General features: G+C 30.9%; 1 protein-coding gene across 1 annotated transcript in view; it reads left to right on the forward strand.

Moving 5' to 3' along the window:
• Positions 1–18,324, forward strand: part of Dhc93AB (Dynein heavy chain at 93AB) — a 493,152-nt gene that overhangs the window by 67,359 nt on the left and 407,469 nt on the right. The window contains exon 12 of the mRNA XM_075354875.1: positions 9,777–9,972. Coding sequence (XP_075210990.1) covers positions 9,777–9,972 — 196 coding nt within the window. The remainder of the gene's footprint in view (positions 1–9,776; positions 9,973–18,324) is intronic.

Consider the following 18,324-nt stretch of genomic DNA (forward strand, 5'->3'; position numbering starts at 1 on the left):
CATACTTTGAACGGGGAAATTATGTTTCAAAAAATCATATTCTAATCAGAGTCACTTTGGCTCATAAGTAAATGGATACTTTTCTGGGCAATCAGTTTAGGGAAAATATTGTAACTTCTGTTGAAAAGTTAGACTAGTTGTTGACTGTATTTAAGATCATTGTTTGGATCCATGTTAGGTGTTGTATACCAATGGGAATGTCACTTGTGGCATTCACATCGGTGACATTTTGATAGTGGCAAGACTGGAATACATCTTGAGGCTTTTGAAGATGACCTCCAGTAAAGCCCCTAAGGGCTAGATATGGAGAGGGTGGCATGATGGCCAGATCTGTCACATTACAAGTACTTCCCTCCAGGATCAAGATGGCTTTTTATGATTTGAAAAAAACTTTCTACCTCGTGAAAAGTTTTACAAACTCTCCCTCAAAGCAAATATATATCTTTAACCTATCCAGAGACAACTCAAAATTTTATCTATTTTATTCCCATTAAAAATTTTATATATTACACTCCATAGATCTATCTTTTCACACTTAACAAAATTCCGCTTAGCATCCCACTTCCACTACCTGACCTGCATAAAATATCCCCATGCCTTTTTTTTTTTTTTTTTTCGTTTAACCTCTGAGTCCACAGTTAAGCATTTTTTCAGAGGATGAGATGAATGATTTGTAGCGTGTGTGAAAATGCCATGCCTGACCGGGATTCGAACCCGGGACCTCTGGGTGAAAGGCCGAGATGCTACCACTCGTGCCACAGAGGCCGGCTAAAAAAATATCCATGCCTAATCCTCACAAACATCACTAGGCCCTAAAGATGGATTTATCAGAGATAAGAAGTGTTTGTTGAAAGTTTCATATGCATCTTTAGGTTCAATTAATATTTTACCATTATATGTAAGTATTACATTCTGAATTAAAAAAAAAAAATTATAATTAAGATAAAAATCAGTTTGGCCTGAAGTTCTATTATCTATGTTATTATGCTTAACAATCCCTTTAACTAAAGGACCAGTGTACATCATACCTTCTTTCTCTTACTGTTTAGCCTCCGGTAATTACCATTCAGATATACTTCAGAGGATGAATGAGGGTGACATGTATAAGTGTAAATGAAGTGTAGTCTTGTACAGTCTCAGTTCAACCATTCCTGAGATGTGTGGTTAATTGAAACCCAACCACCAAAGAACACTGTTATCCACGATCTAGTATTCAAATCCGTGTAAAAATAACTGACTTTACTAGGACTGTATATCATACCTAAGTGATATAATTTCACCTATCGTCGTCAACCTTGGCTGATGGAGCAATATTTCATTTGAAATAGGCTGTTTCAAACCCTGTTAGTTGATTATTGATTTCTTGTAAAAATTTTCGACGATTTCCATCCGGTTGAACTATATAGGTATTCTCCAGTTTGACTTAAAAACAATCCCTCATTGTAACAATATTATAATTATTGATCAGAAATTAGATTTCACTATTATGGAATTTCATAATCTAATATTATTATTTCTGCTCTCCTGATTTATAGCATCGAAATGAAATGTCATCACCTGAGCACATTTTAGCTGGTATACTTTACAGTTCCATAATTTCGGCCTACAGATTTTTAATTAATGAACCCAACTCAGTTCCATGTTATTCGAGTTTGTCATTTTAATCAAATAAAAACATTTTTTCCACAATGTGTGACTTCACCAAACTCTGATTACAATTAACGTCCTAATTTGCCGGCCTCCGTGGCGCGAGTGGTAGCGTCTCGGCCTTTCATCTGGAGGCCTTGGGTTCGAATCCCGGTCAGGCTCTGCATTTTTCATACGCTAAATTTCCATATCCCACACACAAGCTTCAAGCTTATGTGGCGATATCATCAAGCAAAAAAAATTAATCAATTTTGTACATTAGTAAAGAACGACTTACTGAATATCATACACGAAAATACCGCACTTATAGTTAAAAACACTTAACGTATATTTTAATGGTACATTTATCAACGTCAGAGCAAACGATGTAATAACCTGCAAGAGCACAAATTAGATGATCCATGAATACAGAATCAAAAGTGACTTGAAATTCAAAGGTTTCTCTATGGTGAAACTATAATAAAAACATTTATAAAAATTAAAAAAGACGACTACCAAAAAATAAATTGAAATAAAAAATAAAACAAGGTTTTCTCACCAGGTAAGAAAATTTTGTCCAACGAAAATATTTAAATGCAATTGGGGGGGGGGGGGGCTCTTTAATATAGAATAATTACTATTCAGGGCTTTTTAATATAGGACAAATACTATTCAGAGCCCTCCAACTGCATTTTAATATTTTAGTTAAAGGACAAAATTTTCTTATCAATGTAAGATCTGTAAGAACTTAGTCATTAGAAAACCTTAATGCCTGCTATTTCTATAACAAGAAAAATATATATAAACAAATTAAAACTATTATTTTATTTAATTAAATTCTGCATAACGATGTTTAGTGCTTTATTTCCGTACTTTGTTTCTTTTTCTTTAGTTTGATTTATTTTTGATTTTTTGTTTCAAATTTGTTATTTTTTGGCAGTCGTGTCTTTTTAATTTTTTTAATTGTTTTTATTATTTAATACTTTTTAAGGATCATCGAGAAAAATTCACGATTCGAAAACTAATGGATATAATGTATTAACGTACTAATCCAAATGAAGAAACTGTAAACATTTCAATTTATTTAATTGGCGTATATCAATTTAACTTAGATTTCTCAAGCGATTGAGTTCTTCGAGAGATTTTTTATCGTGCGTACCATACAGCAATTTTCTGGGATACAAACAACTAACGGTTAAACTCTTCAATTGTCTCACGCAACTCAGTGCTACGTAGACCTGGGCCTTGGCAAAGACCCGAATGCTCAGATCTACAACAGTTATATCTAGGGTAGTCCCTTGTGATTTATGCACCGTCACAGCCTAACACAATATTAGTGACAGCGCAGCATACGCAGTTCATAGGGGAACTTTGTCCTGTCCCTCTAACGCATCAAATTCGACAATAGTGGGCTCGATCCTCAACCCGATGCCGACAGCATTACTTCTTTTCGTACTGTCATCAAACTCTACAAAGACCGATTGTGGGAACTCGCTGGGTTCAAGCTGGTCTCAGCGTAGCACACAAGCCACTCGATTTTTCTGAGTATCAGCAGTGGCGGCTCGCGTAAAGGCAGTGTGGAACTGCAGCACCCCCTATTTCCACTTCATCCTTTTTTCTTTAATTCTTTCTTTATACTTGTACAATATATAATCCTTAAGCTTAATGTCAGTAGCCAACTCCCAATTTATTAAAAAGATACAAAAATCTTGTATAGAACTGTGTACTTCACAGTTCCAGCAGCGTGGTGTTTGGCTGTTGTGTGCATGCGCTCATAGGAAGCTACACGCATAGCTGCGAGGGGGAGAGAGCACTGTCGCTTCCGCAGTGCCGGTCCTGGTGTGCTGGTGGAAGGTAGTTTTTTTTACTTCACGTGTGTATGAAACGTTCTTTGTTCGTTCTCTTTTCCAGTTTAGTCGGTGGAAGGAATATAAAGGTGTTTTAGTTGTTTTTTCAGTAGTGATCAAAAGATGACGGAAAGCAAGGGCTCTTTGATTACCAAATCTGTCCAAAAACACGCTGGAAGGACAAAAGAAAAGGTAATTAGTAAAAAATAATTATGTATTTATTTTTGTGAACATAGAAATTTAAATAAAGCACCATTGGGGTATAGTGTTTTTAAGCGGACCTTTTATTAAGTTATTATCTAATAATACTAAAAAATATTATCTGTACACCTAGACCTCGTTACACGGCAGCTCTTTATACGGCATTTCGCTATAACGGCCTTTTTTAATTATGGTACTTTTTCGATTTACGGCCCACAATGTTTCGTTATACGGCCAATAGCGACCTTCTGTTTATTTTCAGCTTCTCCCTGTAGGCGGCACTGTTACATTTTGCCTTTGTCATCATTTTACTGCGTTGTCGCTTTAGTGTACGTAATTTAGTGTACTTTGCTCCTTGGTGCTAATGCTGCAGGGGATTTTAAGCTAAAACCACTTTTAGTATATCTTTCCAAAAATCCAAGGTACTTTAAAGGGCTGAACAAGAAACAATTGCCCGTCATTTGGAGATTCAACAAGAAAGATTGGATGACTAAGACTCTCTTTGAAAACTGGTTTAAAAATTACTTTTACCCATGAGTAAAAAAATATTTGAAGGACAATAACTTGAGCAACAAAGCATTGCTCACTTTGGATAATGCTCCAGGACACCGATTAATTTACCCAAATTATCTGAAGATATGGAGATTGAGTTATCTTCCCAAAAATACAACAGTTCTGAGCCAGCCAATGAATCAGAGTGCAATAGTTACTTTTAAGGTTTATTTTTTACGCAGAACTTTTCGTAAAATTATTCACGAAACCGATGGTGAATTTTCGATAAAACAGTTTTTGAAAAAATACAGCATCAGAGATTCCCTAGACAATATTAGCGAATCGTGGAAGGAATTAAAATCAACCATAATGAACCATGTTTGGGAAAAAATAATTGACTCGTTTTACGGCCAACTTTTCCGGAATGTATCTAGGCCGTAAAGCGAAGTATGAGTGTATTGACATTTTATAATTTATTCGGTTTTTAAGCTCATTGTGCATAAAAATATTTTATATAAAAGCAATACTTTATCACATTGTGCTTAAAAACTGTGTACCATATTCTTGACTGTCATAAAGTGTAGAATTAGATTGTTATCCTGCTTCCACCTATTCTACTTGATTCATTTTTTCGGTTCTTTATTTTATAGAAAACATTAACCATGGCCTTAAAAAAGCCCAGAAAAAATTTTCTGGAGCAGTATCCTCATTAATTTTATCTATGAGCCGCCACTATATATCAGTTAATTTTTGTTCTGGTTTGGTTCCATCGTGATTTTGTATTACACTGGCAAATACCCCGTTTGAATTTTGAAAATCGGAAGATTGGTTGCGAAGATATAATATTTCCGAATAACCGTGATCTGTTAGATCGAGAATGTATTTGATGCATGCTAGAGTTAGCCGTCAACCCACTAACAAATATTCCGTTTGAATTTTGAAAATCGGACGATTGTTTGCAGAGATTCGTCCCGACCATGGTAAAGTAACGAATGTGAAAAACTCAACTTTTCAGGAGAGCTAAACAACAGTTTCGATGTTAAATTTTAAATAGGAATGCATATTCATAAACGTGAAAAGGTTTAAACTAGCCTTCCTAAAAGAGATATGGATTGAATAATTTACCAGGACCTTCAGATTAGTCGTAAACTGACGAATCTGCAAAATGCGATTTGTCAAATTTGTTACTTTAGCAAGGTGGTGACGATTATTATAAGAGCACCCTATTGTATCTCCCAAAACAGCGTCCCAGAGGCACCCCGTTTGTTAGTAGTTGATGGTGATGATTGGTCTAGCCTCGCACGACGTGCTCGCATCACCTCACCACTCTAGCCTCACATGCAGTTAATTTTTTATTTATTTAATATCATTTTATTTTATTTAACGTAAATTTAATTCTATTATTTTTGTAATATTATCCATTCGATTGATTTGAATCATTCGGTTAAAATCCAGCTAATACAGTGAGAGAAGCTCACAGTTCATTAAAGTTTGTGCTTCAACTGGCAAATCTCCACTATTACCTATATAATTATATATATATATATATATATATATATATATATATATATATACGTATAAATATAAATATACAAATTTATATAGCCTGTGACACTCCTGGTAACATAAGGATTCCAATGATGGGTCATACATCTAAATCAATTTTGCCTTGAGCTGCTTATGATGAAACAAACATACATACATATACCATAAATACAGTACACTCCCTTTTGGGCAGTCGTGTAAAAATGCCTAAGGACTGCTTATTCTACAGTCTACTGGTAGCATTTTATTCCAGTGGTTCATGCCGCGGCATATTGTAACCTTCACAATATCTGAATGTTACTCTGTCACTGAACCCAGTAGGACTACATACTATATAAACACATGCATTTACTGCTGTTTCTCAAGTTCAAAATTCTGTCGCTCTCTTCAGTTTATATCATGAAGCCGTATTATACTTTTATCTGCTTCAACTTATACATAACTAATATAAACAGATGATTATTCATATCTCTGATAGCTTATATAGTCAAAACGGATTCTTTCAAAGTAAATAATTTAATCTATTATTTCTGTTTTTAAAATTCTTTACAACAATCTGTTAATTTTTATCATTTTTTTAGATATTAATCTATTTACTAACAAATTTTATAACTACAGTAGTTCCGTTGTTTCTTTACTGATGAATCTGAAATTTTATAAATCGTTTCATAAGCTGAAAAAAGTCATGGAAATCTTACTTTATTCCCCAATCTGTTTTCTTTTGACTCATGTAATGTTTTCACAAAAATTAAGGAAAACTAAAAAAAAATGCTAAGTTTACTATTTTTAACCCTACTCGATCTTATGCTCTTGTAAAATGCAAAAGAATTGTACTATTATTTTTTTTTATTAACACCCTAATAGCTAATTGTTTCTCATTGTATGCACAAAATGTCATTTTAGAATTAACAACTTTGTTGAGGTTAATGTATTTTTCAAATTATGTAGCACATATCCTGATTTTATTTATGTTGATTTGTTAATTTATGTTTTTCAATTTTTCAAGTGACTGATTTCTTTTCCTAAAATTTTTTTAGTAATAATCCAAAAAAGATAATTAGCTGTAGGATGTTGAAATTTTGGATTTAGAACTGTTGTAACATCTAGTTGTGCACCTTCCCTTTTGATTGCAATTGACTTGATCAAAAATGTTCAAAAAGCCCGAAATCCAAAAAAAAATGGATTTTTTATTTTTTGTTAACTGCAATAATAAGCCCTCATTGAGAGCTTTTCGACGATATATCATAAGTGGTACTTATTTTCATTGGTTCCAGAGTTATAGCCAAATAATAGTTTAATTAATGAAATATTTTGATCTTACAAGAGGAAGGTACATCGGTTCAAATTTGACTTCATTTTTTGTTTTTAAATTTTAATATACTGATTTATTATATTTAACTTGTGATTGTAACAAAATGTTTACAATAAATAATAATTCAATAATAACAATAAAAAAAATATATATATGAAAAAAATCAGAAGTTAGTGAAATAAAATTTTATGTACTTTTAAAAATGTGTATATGTAATTTAAGAAGCGTGCAAGGAAGTCATGTAGTGTCCACATCAGATTTATTTTTACAGAAAAAAATATTTAGGAGCATTATTTAGGAGCATTTTATCTACATGGAACCTTATGGACAATTCCATCTTCAATTCTATCCAAAAAATGAAATCAAAATGCATTCTGTCAAGCTTAAACTTTCATTTCATCATTTTCCTTCAAGTAACAATTTGGGTTACTTGTCAATTTCATTTTTTCTATAGGGATCTTATTTTATTACAAAATGTTTTGTTTTTATCCTACAATTAATTCTAATGGATGAACTCAGTAAGATACGAAAACTGTTAACAATACTATTCAAAAATAAGTTGTGATGCAGTTTGTCCATCACATCTCTTTTGTTGAGATCTAGTATATAAATGGTTTGCAAAAACCATTAGCTCAACAGAAATATGTTTAGGCAATATGTTTAGAGTTGAATATAGAAAAAAATGTCTTGTATTGAAATGTAAAAGATACTTCATATTGAGGAAGTACAGCACAGTACAACAGTAAGAGCCATGGTATACTGTGAGACTTAAAAGAAAAATAATTAAGAAAGAGAAATTCACAAAAAATTTATATACATAAATAACATTAATTTTAAAAAATTATTTATATTTAATTATTAAAAATTAATTAAAAGAAAATTTAATTATTATTTTATTTATTATTTTTTTACAAAGATTTACTACTGCGAAAATCATTTGTCAAACAAAATACACCAGACTCAAAACTTACAAGAACTTCAGGCAACAAAACAAACAAAAAGAATTGAAGATTAAGAGCAAAACATGAACTTAAATCTACATTTTAAGTCTTGGAGAGACAAGAAAAACCAACATCATTGAGTCCTGAGAAGCAGTAATGGAAGATCTAGAAACTGCAGAAATAGAAGAGTACACAGGAGCAGTGAGGCATGTATCTCAATCATTCTCTCTAAGAACTCTCAAGGATAGAGGAATAGGAAACAGGTTAAGATTGTGAAGGTGGTTGTACTAGAACTGAATATCGAAGAAATCTCATCTGGCTGATAGCAACTCCAGATAGAAATGTCATCAAAGATCATCATTGTTATGATTGTAAATTCTGAACAAATGACGAAGTCAGAGTATAAAATTACACTACATGGATTCTATTTTATTGTTTATACAATTGCACTTCTTGCTCCATATCACTGAACAATATCAAGAATGCTTCCCACCAGAGTGTTGAAAAGCGTAATACACATTGCAGGGTCTTGAAAATCTTTCAAAAGCATTTAATTAGATCAAGATTTTGTTTTGCTTTATTTGTAATTACTTCAACATGGTCAGTTAATTACAGTTTAGTAACACCCAGATCTTTAATGGAATTCAGCATTAACTAAGATGGTTGAACAAATAATTAATGAGAAATTGAAATCTACAACAGTTAAAGAAATGAGTTGTAAACTAGTACAGAAGGTAATGGATGTTACAAAAACAAAGATTTCCTCTCCAAGGATTGAGCCTTCAATCAGTTCTAAACTGAAGCCAAAAGAAGGAAAAGCTCAGAGAAAATCTGAGTCAAATACAACACAAATCAAAGAGACCTTTAAGTGAGAGGCGAGCACTTCTGCCGTCCCATATGTTTTAGCAGGGAGTGTATCAAGTCTTGACTCAATGCACTGCTGATCGCACCATTGGAACCAGTATCATCTGATGCCGGCAGAAAGACATCCTCTGTAATTTACTACAGAGGATCAGAAAAATCTATCCTCAAGGGCTCAGATACCTTGGAATTCTACATTGAGGCCCTCAGGAAGATGGAAAAAAGAAGAAAGAAATGATGGTGTAAGGGTAAACCTAGGCAACAGAAAAAAAATATAAAGAGTTTTACGAGATTATATGACAAATTTTATGAAAGAATGAGCTTTTATAACTATATGACTGTAGTTGCTTCAATAAATTTGACATTTTGTTTCAATGCTTTGTGTTTTTTAAGAGGTAAGGGCTCTTTACTTTCCTGTCATCTTGTGTTTTTCTTTCAGGGTTTTAATATCGTTTGAAAAGTCTATATTTAGATGATCTGTTATGACAAGACTAGTGTACTGAATATGTCACTAGCGTTTTTAACAGGGAGGGAAAGAAATATTTTCTTTTTCTTTTTGTTGTGGTAAGGGACTTTTAAATATAGTATCGATGCCCCTAAAATTAAAAAAAAATTATTATTATTATTATATGTGTATACATAAAAAAATTTCTTTTAGCATTTCTCTGCACTATTAATTACATAGTCATTTTTTTTTTGTAATGTATATAGTCCACCACTAAAAATAGTGTTGACTTTTTGCTTAATTCCAACAAACTAATACAATGTTTCTTATTGTATTTTTACAAAATCTATTATTTCCTGTTTATCCAAATCACTTAATTCCATTTTAATCAGCATATAATATTCATCATGAAAATCAGTATGAATGCAACAAAATTGCCTTTTAAAATCCTGTTGATTCAGTAAAAGATTTTTTAATAATTTAATGCTTTCTTGGGTATTTTATAGGATAGTACATAGCCCTGATGCAGAAGCAGTTGTGGTAAAGTTTGATAAATTGATGGCCCTACTCAATGAATTGGAAGAGCAGTTGTTCAATGAATGGCGAGAAAAAGTTCCTAGTCAGATTCAACGTAATTTGAAGCGTTCTCTGCTTACTCGGACTAAGACTCAATCTGAGCTGCTGTTGAATTTTCATCCCCAGGCAAGCGTGTTTATTGAAATTATTCTTTAGCTTAAATTTTCGTATAAATTAATCTGTTTATGAACTTATAAACAAATATTTGAAATATTCTATACGTTTCATAAATTAAGAAAATTTTTAAATAATAATCAAATTTTTGCGGCGATAGGGACGAACTGCTGCAAAGAAGAAGAGTAAAGCGTGACTTTTCTATACGACACTCGGGGCTGGATTTTAATATTCCTCTCTACTTAATGAAAGCTTATGCCAAAGATTGAAGAACATTTTTTACACTAGCAAGAAAAGCGAAATGCGATAAAGACTACAAGTTCTCATTGATAAGAAATGGTTCAATCTTAATCCGAAAAAGTGGTGATGACCCGGTAATTAAGCTTGAAAGTGTTCATGATGTTAATTGTTTAACCTAAATCATGTGTATATTTATCTTATTTCTATTCATTATTATAATAGTAAATGTATATAAATAGTTTTTTATCAGTAATTTTGTGAAATATTATTATGAAATATTCGTAGTATAAGAAAAAACTATGATATGTTTTTTTTATAGAAATTAATAAATAAGAAAATTTAACGGCTTATATAGTGTTGAGAGAGACATGGGTTTATGGTGAAGAAATAAACTGGTATCCGATTGATAATTATACTTGCTACTCTAATTGTAACGACGACTACAGATCGGGTGGAATAGTTGTTTATATTAAAGATAATATTGATGCTTGATTTAACAAACTGACATTTGTCTCTCCTGACAGTATAAAGGTTGATTTTAAAGTACAGATACTGAATTCTGTATTATCGTTTTATGCAGATTCCACAATATACCTAGCAACTACTTTATTGATGAAATAAAAAAATACCTTATTTTTATTAGCCTCCCTAATGCTCTCAGTACAGGTGACATAAATATTAATATTTTAAAATCAAATTCTTAGGTGGACGAATACGGATTTGTAATGTCTAGTTTCGGTCTCACCTTTTACGTAGAAGAGCCTTCGCGTATGTGTGAAAACTCCGTCTCGTGTCTGGATCATTTATTCGTTCCAATCACTTACTTGCAGAGGAGAATGCTTTCCGATCAATTGTCCATCAGTTCGGAATAAATGACCACTCAATGATTTCTTTAAACTACACTAAACTACTCCCTGACACATGTTCCTGCGCTACTAATGGTCAATTTGATTTTTTAAAAATTTATCTATCTGTCCTTAGAAATGAATTAGACCAAACCGACTGGTCCTGTTTGTGTATTTATGAAGATGTAAATACGGTTTTTGATGCATTCTTAAACTCTTTTGAAAGGGTAATTCAAATTCAAAACTCATAAAAAGTAAAAAATATCGGAAAAAATACGAGTATTTTTAAAAAACCGCCTCAAAAATCTTGGTTAAATTTTCTTCTAAATAAAATTGAAAAGAAAAATATTTGTATAAAAAGTGGAATAATCAACCATATAACATTAAACTATTAAACAATTACAAAAACTTACGCGACCAAGTAAAGTGTGAAATAGCTAATGCTAAATCTCGATTCTGCAAAATGCTAACTAGTTTAAAGAGTAACCCAAAGTAAAGCCCGCGTATCGTAAATAAACTTACTGGTAAAAATAAACCTAATTAAAGGTAGAGATGGTCGAATAGTATCAGGCAGTTCTTTCAGTTTGAATGAATTAAATAATCACTATGTGAACATAGCCCATGTGTGAACATGACTGGGCTATGTTCACATGTTCACACAGTGATTATTACACCGTGATTATTTCAGAGTAATGGAAACCCTACAAAATCGCTATAAAACATTATTCCATTCCGAAAATGCAAATCCGTATTCAATGTTTTTTTACGCCTACACACAGAAGAGAAGTAGAAAATCTAGTATAATCCCTTAAATCAAGACACCCACCTGGGCTTGATCAAATTACAGTAGATATAATAAAGGGCTGTAATAGACAAAATATCTTATATACTGGTCTTACTCTTTAATCTTAACATGGCAAAAGGAGTGTATCCAACGCAATTAAAAAAGTCTGTCATTATTCCAATACATAAAGGCTGGGATAAATATGAGTATTATCCTAATAATTACAGACCTATTGCTTTTCCAAAATACTTGAAAAGCTCATGCAAATCCGTTTAAATAGTTTTTTAAGTAAAACAAATTTCTATAGTAATAATCAATTTGGTTTTAGGAAAAGTTGTATAAGCGAAGATGTAATGCTATATCTCTTCTCTGGTATTTATAATAGCATAATTGGTGGCTGCATTATTTGTAGGTATTAGAAAGGTTTTCGATTTTGTAAATCATGGACTCCTTCTAAAAAAAAACTAAGAAATGCCGGTGTCAAAGGAATCTGTGGAGAGTGATTTGCTAGCTTACTGTCATGAAGAGCCCAGCAAGTTAGAGCTGGAAATTCTTTGAGTAACAAATCTCGAATTATCTGTGGCTTTGCGCTTTGAGCGAGCTCTTTTTAGTATACATTAACAGTTTATGTGGAGGTGTTCTTAACAGTGCTATCACAGCAATTGTGGATGTTACAGTTTTAAGTTATAAGGCAAATGATAGAAGTGAGCTTTTTAAGTTGATGTGTAATGATCTCAGGAGATTTAGCGTGTGGTTTGAGTACAACTTTTTTCAGCTGAATACAGGAAAGACCAAGTTAATTCCTTTTAAATTGAGGTCAAATTTAGAGGAACCATTGGCCCTACAAATGCATAAAAATAGCTGTAAAGCTTGTGGTTGCAACTGTAATTGGGTCAATGAAACTGACTATGTGAAGTATTTGGAAATAACATAGATCCTGGACTTACATGGGCAGATCATATACAAAAATTAAAGAAAGAACTTTTATATAGGTGTTGAACACCTTTTTCCTCTGTAATAGTTGCTCTGATTTTGTAATGAAATCTTTCTACTCCCCTTCAATCAAAAGCAAACTGCAATACAGCATAATAATATGGGTTGTGCTTACCACAGTGTGATGCATTCCTTGACCATGGGACAAAAATTTATAATTAGGACAATCTCTAAGAAACCTCGTTTAGTGTATTTGTTGGTGAGTACACCAAAATTACTGTTGGTGAGTACATAATCTACAATCACTAGGGAACTTCAGACCACCAAGACCAAATAAAGAGATATGTTGTAGGTTCTACCTTTACGCAGCTCCTCAACTTTATAACACTATAACCAATGAAATAAAGAACTTTACTTATACAAATTTTAGATCTAGTATTAAATGAAGGCTTTTAGGAAAAGATAATGTCAAATGTTTATTTCTTTAAGTTGACATGATGCATATTCTCTATACAGACATATATTCTTCTTTTCTATCTACAAACATTTGAACAGATAAAATAGATGAAATTTATGCTAATGTTTTGGAGTGTTAAAATACTCAAAACTTCTATTGTTTGCAATTCTTCTAATGGTATGCAGGTTTATGGACATAGCTCAGATGTTAATTCTTATTGTAAACAATAGGTATGAGTATTATTTCATTACTTCTCTTATAAGCAGCACAGTGCCCTTATGTTTTTTTTAAATTTTTTTTTATTCATTTAATGCAATTAAAATATTTGATGTTAACTCCCATCCAGGTTTTTTTTGGGAATACCTAATTTCTCTTCACCTTTAAAAGAAACTGTAACTACAAATTGTCAGAACTAGGTATATTAGAAACTTTAAAAATGTTACTAGTTTTTAAAAACAATTTACAATTAAGTTGAAATAAAGATTTTTTTGTATGAAAATATAATGTATCTATGAAATTATGTAAAGAAAGAGGAGAGGAGAAATAATGAATAAAATAAAATTTAAGGGAGTAGCACAAGTACATATGGTTCCATTGATTTTTTTTTTTTTACTGACTCAGCCCCATTCATTTGCACTGATAGAAATTGGTACAATTTTCATTGTTTAGGAGAGGAGATTGATAATTTGTTAAACAAATAAAAAAACTATTTTTACTTTCTTGTATTGTGAAACATTTTGTTTTTCATATTTCAATGGAAATATCCAGTTTGACTAGTTTCAGAGTGACATCTGTATGTGCGTATGTGTCTCACATTACTCAAAAAAAACAAAAAAAAAACAATTAGACGAAGGATCTTGAAATTTTGGATTTAGAACTGTTGTAACATCTAGTTGTGCAGCTCCCTTTCTGATTGTAATCGAAAATAAAATTAAAATTTAATTAATGAAATATCTGGATCTTAAAAGAAAGGCACATCAGTTCGAATCAGACTACATCTCCTTTTGATTTTTTTTAACTTTTTTTTTATTTATATTTTTTAACTTCTTTTTTTTAATTTAAATTTATTGATTTAATAATTATTAACACGTGATTGTAAAATAACTTTACAATAAATAATAATTCATTAAAAAAAAAATGAAAAAAATTATTAGTGAAATAAAATAAAATAAAAATAATAGATTTATCTGATTATTTAATATTAATTGAAAATTATAATTTTGAATTATATTATTTTTGAATTTTCTTAACAAATTCTTATAAAAATTGTGTTTATTTAAAAAAAAAATCATTTTAATTATTTGATAGAATAATAAAATACATTATTGAATTGTATTCAGTTTAAAGCAATTGTTAAAATTTTTTTCATGTGGTGTAATGTGCAAAAGATTTCTGATGTGTCATATAAATAAAAGTTAATAATAATTAAACTAATTTGTTTAGTGAATTCATGTATACTGATTACAAATATTAATTTTGACCTTAGGGTGTAGAATAATCAGTTTTTATTATTGGATTATTTGGTAAACAATTTATTTAAAGAGTTATCAAGGGACTTTTACTCTAACCTAATATTTCAGGTAAGATTGTTGAATTAATAATTGTATAAATATTTGATGTTATAACATTTTAGCAACTGTGTAACTACCCATTTTTATTAAAGAATTGGAGGATTATATCTCGCTTTCAAATGAAATAAGTTTAAATGAAGTGCAGCAAAAATGTGTTTATGTAATTTAATAGATGTTTAGTGAAGTCATGTGTCCACATCAGATCTTTTTTAAAGTTATTTTATTTTGTCATACATGCATTACAATTTTTTTTTAATAAGATGAAATTAAAAATTAAGAAATAATTGGTGAAGATATGCCAGTCCCTTAGTGGATATGTGACTTGGGACCAACTGATAAAGAATAGATAATTACAAAAGATTGTCTGGTAGTACTTCAAATTTTATGGTCTTTTATTTTCATTTGAAGGTTTCTTTTATTTTGTTTTTCACTGAAAATTTCCTGTGTGCAAACATGAAAAAAATTGTCAACAAAAAAGAGATTGATACTAAGATAAAGTTTTACAAATACAGTATATCAAGTGTTTAAGATAAAGTCAAAAGTAAAAGATAAACCCCAGATCAGTTAAGATTTTAGCTCAGGTTAAGAATCTTGTATCAAGTTATTCAAAAGCAGTTCTAAAAATAGATCTTGATTCAAGTCTGAACAAAAAGATGGTGTGAACTAAATCCTAAAAGAAAATTAACTCGATTTATCTTCATGTATTGTCAATTTATTTCATTCTTTTGAAGCTAGTACCTTATTTTCTTGCCTCTTGCTGCATTTTTTGCAATATTTTATCTCATGCATTCATTCATCAATAATAAAAGTGTTTCCTTCAACAGCCTATTTTCTTAATAAAGCTTCTCCTATAAATAGTTTTCATTGTTAAGCTTATTTGTTTATTTTCCTTAGTAAGTTCTAAACCTGTCATTACAAGTTGCTTAATCTTGGTCTGTACATTATTGTCCTTTAGTGTAACTGCATCCCATCTGTTTATTCTCAGTTTGTAACTTAATTTCCTAAACTTTAATTTTCATTTTATTGTAACTAAACTATGATAATGATCCATCTCTTCTCTTGTGTACATTTCACAATACATTATTTAATTTTGAAATCTCTGGCTACATCATTATGTGACCTGTCTAATATTGTCTTAGAGTGGATTTTAAGGGTTGCAACATTGTAACTCATCATAAATTATATTTCAGAATATGGAACAATGTTTATTCTATGGATTTAAATGATTTTGAGCTATAAAACACTCTTTGTAGCTTTTTAAAACTTTTTAACAATTTTTTTCATAAGGGATTGAAACGTGGTAAAACATGATAAATTATATTTCACATCATAAAAGAATGTTTATTCTACATATTTAAACATGATTTCAATTTATGAAACATTTAAATCTATGGTTTTTTAATTTTATTTTTAAGAAGGGGCTGTGTTCACCCCAAAAACAAAAAGCACACATCAGGAACATATAACTTTTGAAGCAGATGGTTAGATAAGCTTAATAACAAATTTTCATGAAAATTGATGTCCTAAAGAATTCTGAGTTAATACTTTATTTTTACTGTCAAACACTGGACTAGATGGGTTTAAGACTGTGGAAACTAAAGAAAAATATGAAAGGCCATAAACTTTCTGACAATTAACCCTTAGGTGGCAAGAATAAATTGACAGATGTGATAGTAGATCACTTACAAACTTACTATGGGCTAGCCATAAAAAGGAATGTAAATGATGTGGATGCCATAAAGAAAGCTGTGTGGACTACTTATATTCAAAAACTGTCAACAGAGAAGAAACTGGCTCATGGTTTGTGCCCTCCTGGTGCAGATACAACAAAGCATTCGTAACTGGAGGAGAATACCAGCATAATGATAGTATTCCTGTAGTAGTCATGGAAATAATAAAGCCCATATTTAGAGACCTTGCAGATGATACTCTCCTGAAAAAATGTACACACGGAAAAATAGAGAATGTCAATGAAAATATGAACAATATATGGACAAGAGTTCCTAAAAGCAATTTTGTTACACTCATTACATTGGAATTTGGTGTATATGATGCTATAGCAACATTTAACGATGGTAACATAAATGTGAAGTGTTGTCGCGATATGGCTTGATGTGTGTAAATAGGATGATGGATGCTATGAAAAAACTGGATCTTGAAAGAGTAAGAAATTCAGAAAAGTTTTCACAATTTAAAAGAACTGCTAGACAGCAAAGAAGAGTCAAGAGAAAGCTAGTGGAAGAAGATTCAGAGGGAGAACCATCCTATAATGCAGGAATGTATTAAAGTAATGATAACTTTTTTAAATTTTGCCATTTTCTGAAAGTTTGTTTTTTGCATTTAAGCAACATTTTTTCAAGAACTACTGGATGGATTGTGATATATATTTCTTAATTTGTTCAGCTCAGTGAGTTACATATGCTGAAATAATTATATTAGGGAAAAGTGTTCCATATAAATGCCAGAATTCAAAAAATGTTATAAATTTAGAGCTTCTTCTAGTAAAAGATCTAAAAATTCATAAAAAATTTGAACAGAGTATATTTTTAAAAAATTATTATTTCAGAAGGTGTACAAAGGTACAAGGGAACTTTAGTGAAAGTTTCTCAATGTTTGATCCATTCATTCATGAGTAAATGTACCTTATGTTAACATTAGGTTACGTAGGGATTCTGGGTCCCCTTAACGCGTAGTTAATAGGTTAGTATTTTCTGCAAAATATAGCTCTTTAGAATTTTTGAAATTAATGTTGCTGATTGTGTTTAAAAAAAAATTTTATTTTTTGATGACGAAACCAAGTGTTGTTTTATTTGTTTAAATGAATTTTGTTTAAAATACTTTTTTTCTTATATTGGTGTCTGTATTTACTGAAGGGTGTATTCATTTATATTAGGTCTATATCAAAGTCTAATAGTTTTTGTGAGTCAATTACTCTTTCATGTTAAAACTACTCAACTGATTGAATTAAATTTTGCATTATCATAAAGATTTGAGAACATTCTGATTTTGAGATTTTCAAATCAATATTTGATTTTAAGAACATAAAGATTTTATACCTGGAAAGAAGATAGGACTATTGCCATTACAAAATCTTTCACTGCTTAAAGATGGTGTTCATTTTAATGACCAACAACTGGATTGTGTTCCTTGCTGATATTCAGCGTTACTATGGCAAAACCGTTGTTCAAATTGAATTCTGAATTAACTGTCAATATTTGAAATAAATTTTCTATAAAAAAAGATCTGTTTTTGTCCTTTTCAATCTATTTTGATTATCGAGAAATGTAATTTTAAAGGTGCTATGGTGTACGGCATAGGCTACATTCCCTTAGACTTTACATTTCACTTCAAGTTTCAGAATGTATGAAGTTCTTTGTGGTTCTGATTAAAACTAGAATGCACAGCTTTTTATTTCTTTGGTGGTAGACTGATGTAGCTTCCATGAAGGAATTTTTCTTTGCAATGAAATGGAAGATTTTTTCCCCAATATAGATAGTTTTTAAAATTCTACAAAGACAAAATATATGAGCAGTG

Source organism: Lycorma delicatula, chromosome 1 (genome assembly GCF_047948215.1).
Source record: "Lycorma delicatula isolate Av1 chromosome 1, ASM4794821v1, whole genome shotgun sequence".
Classification (NCBI taxonomy): domain Eukaryota; kingdom Metazoa; phylum Arthropoda; class Insecta; order Hemiptera; family Fulgoridae; genus Lycorma; species Lycorma delicatula.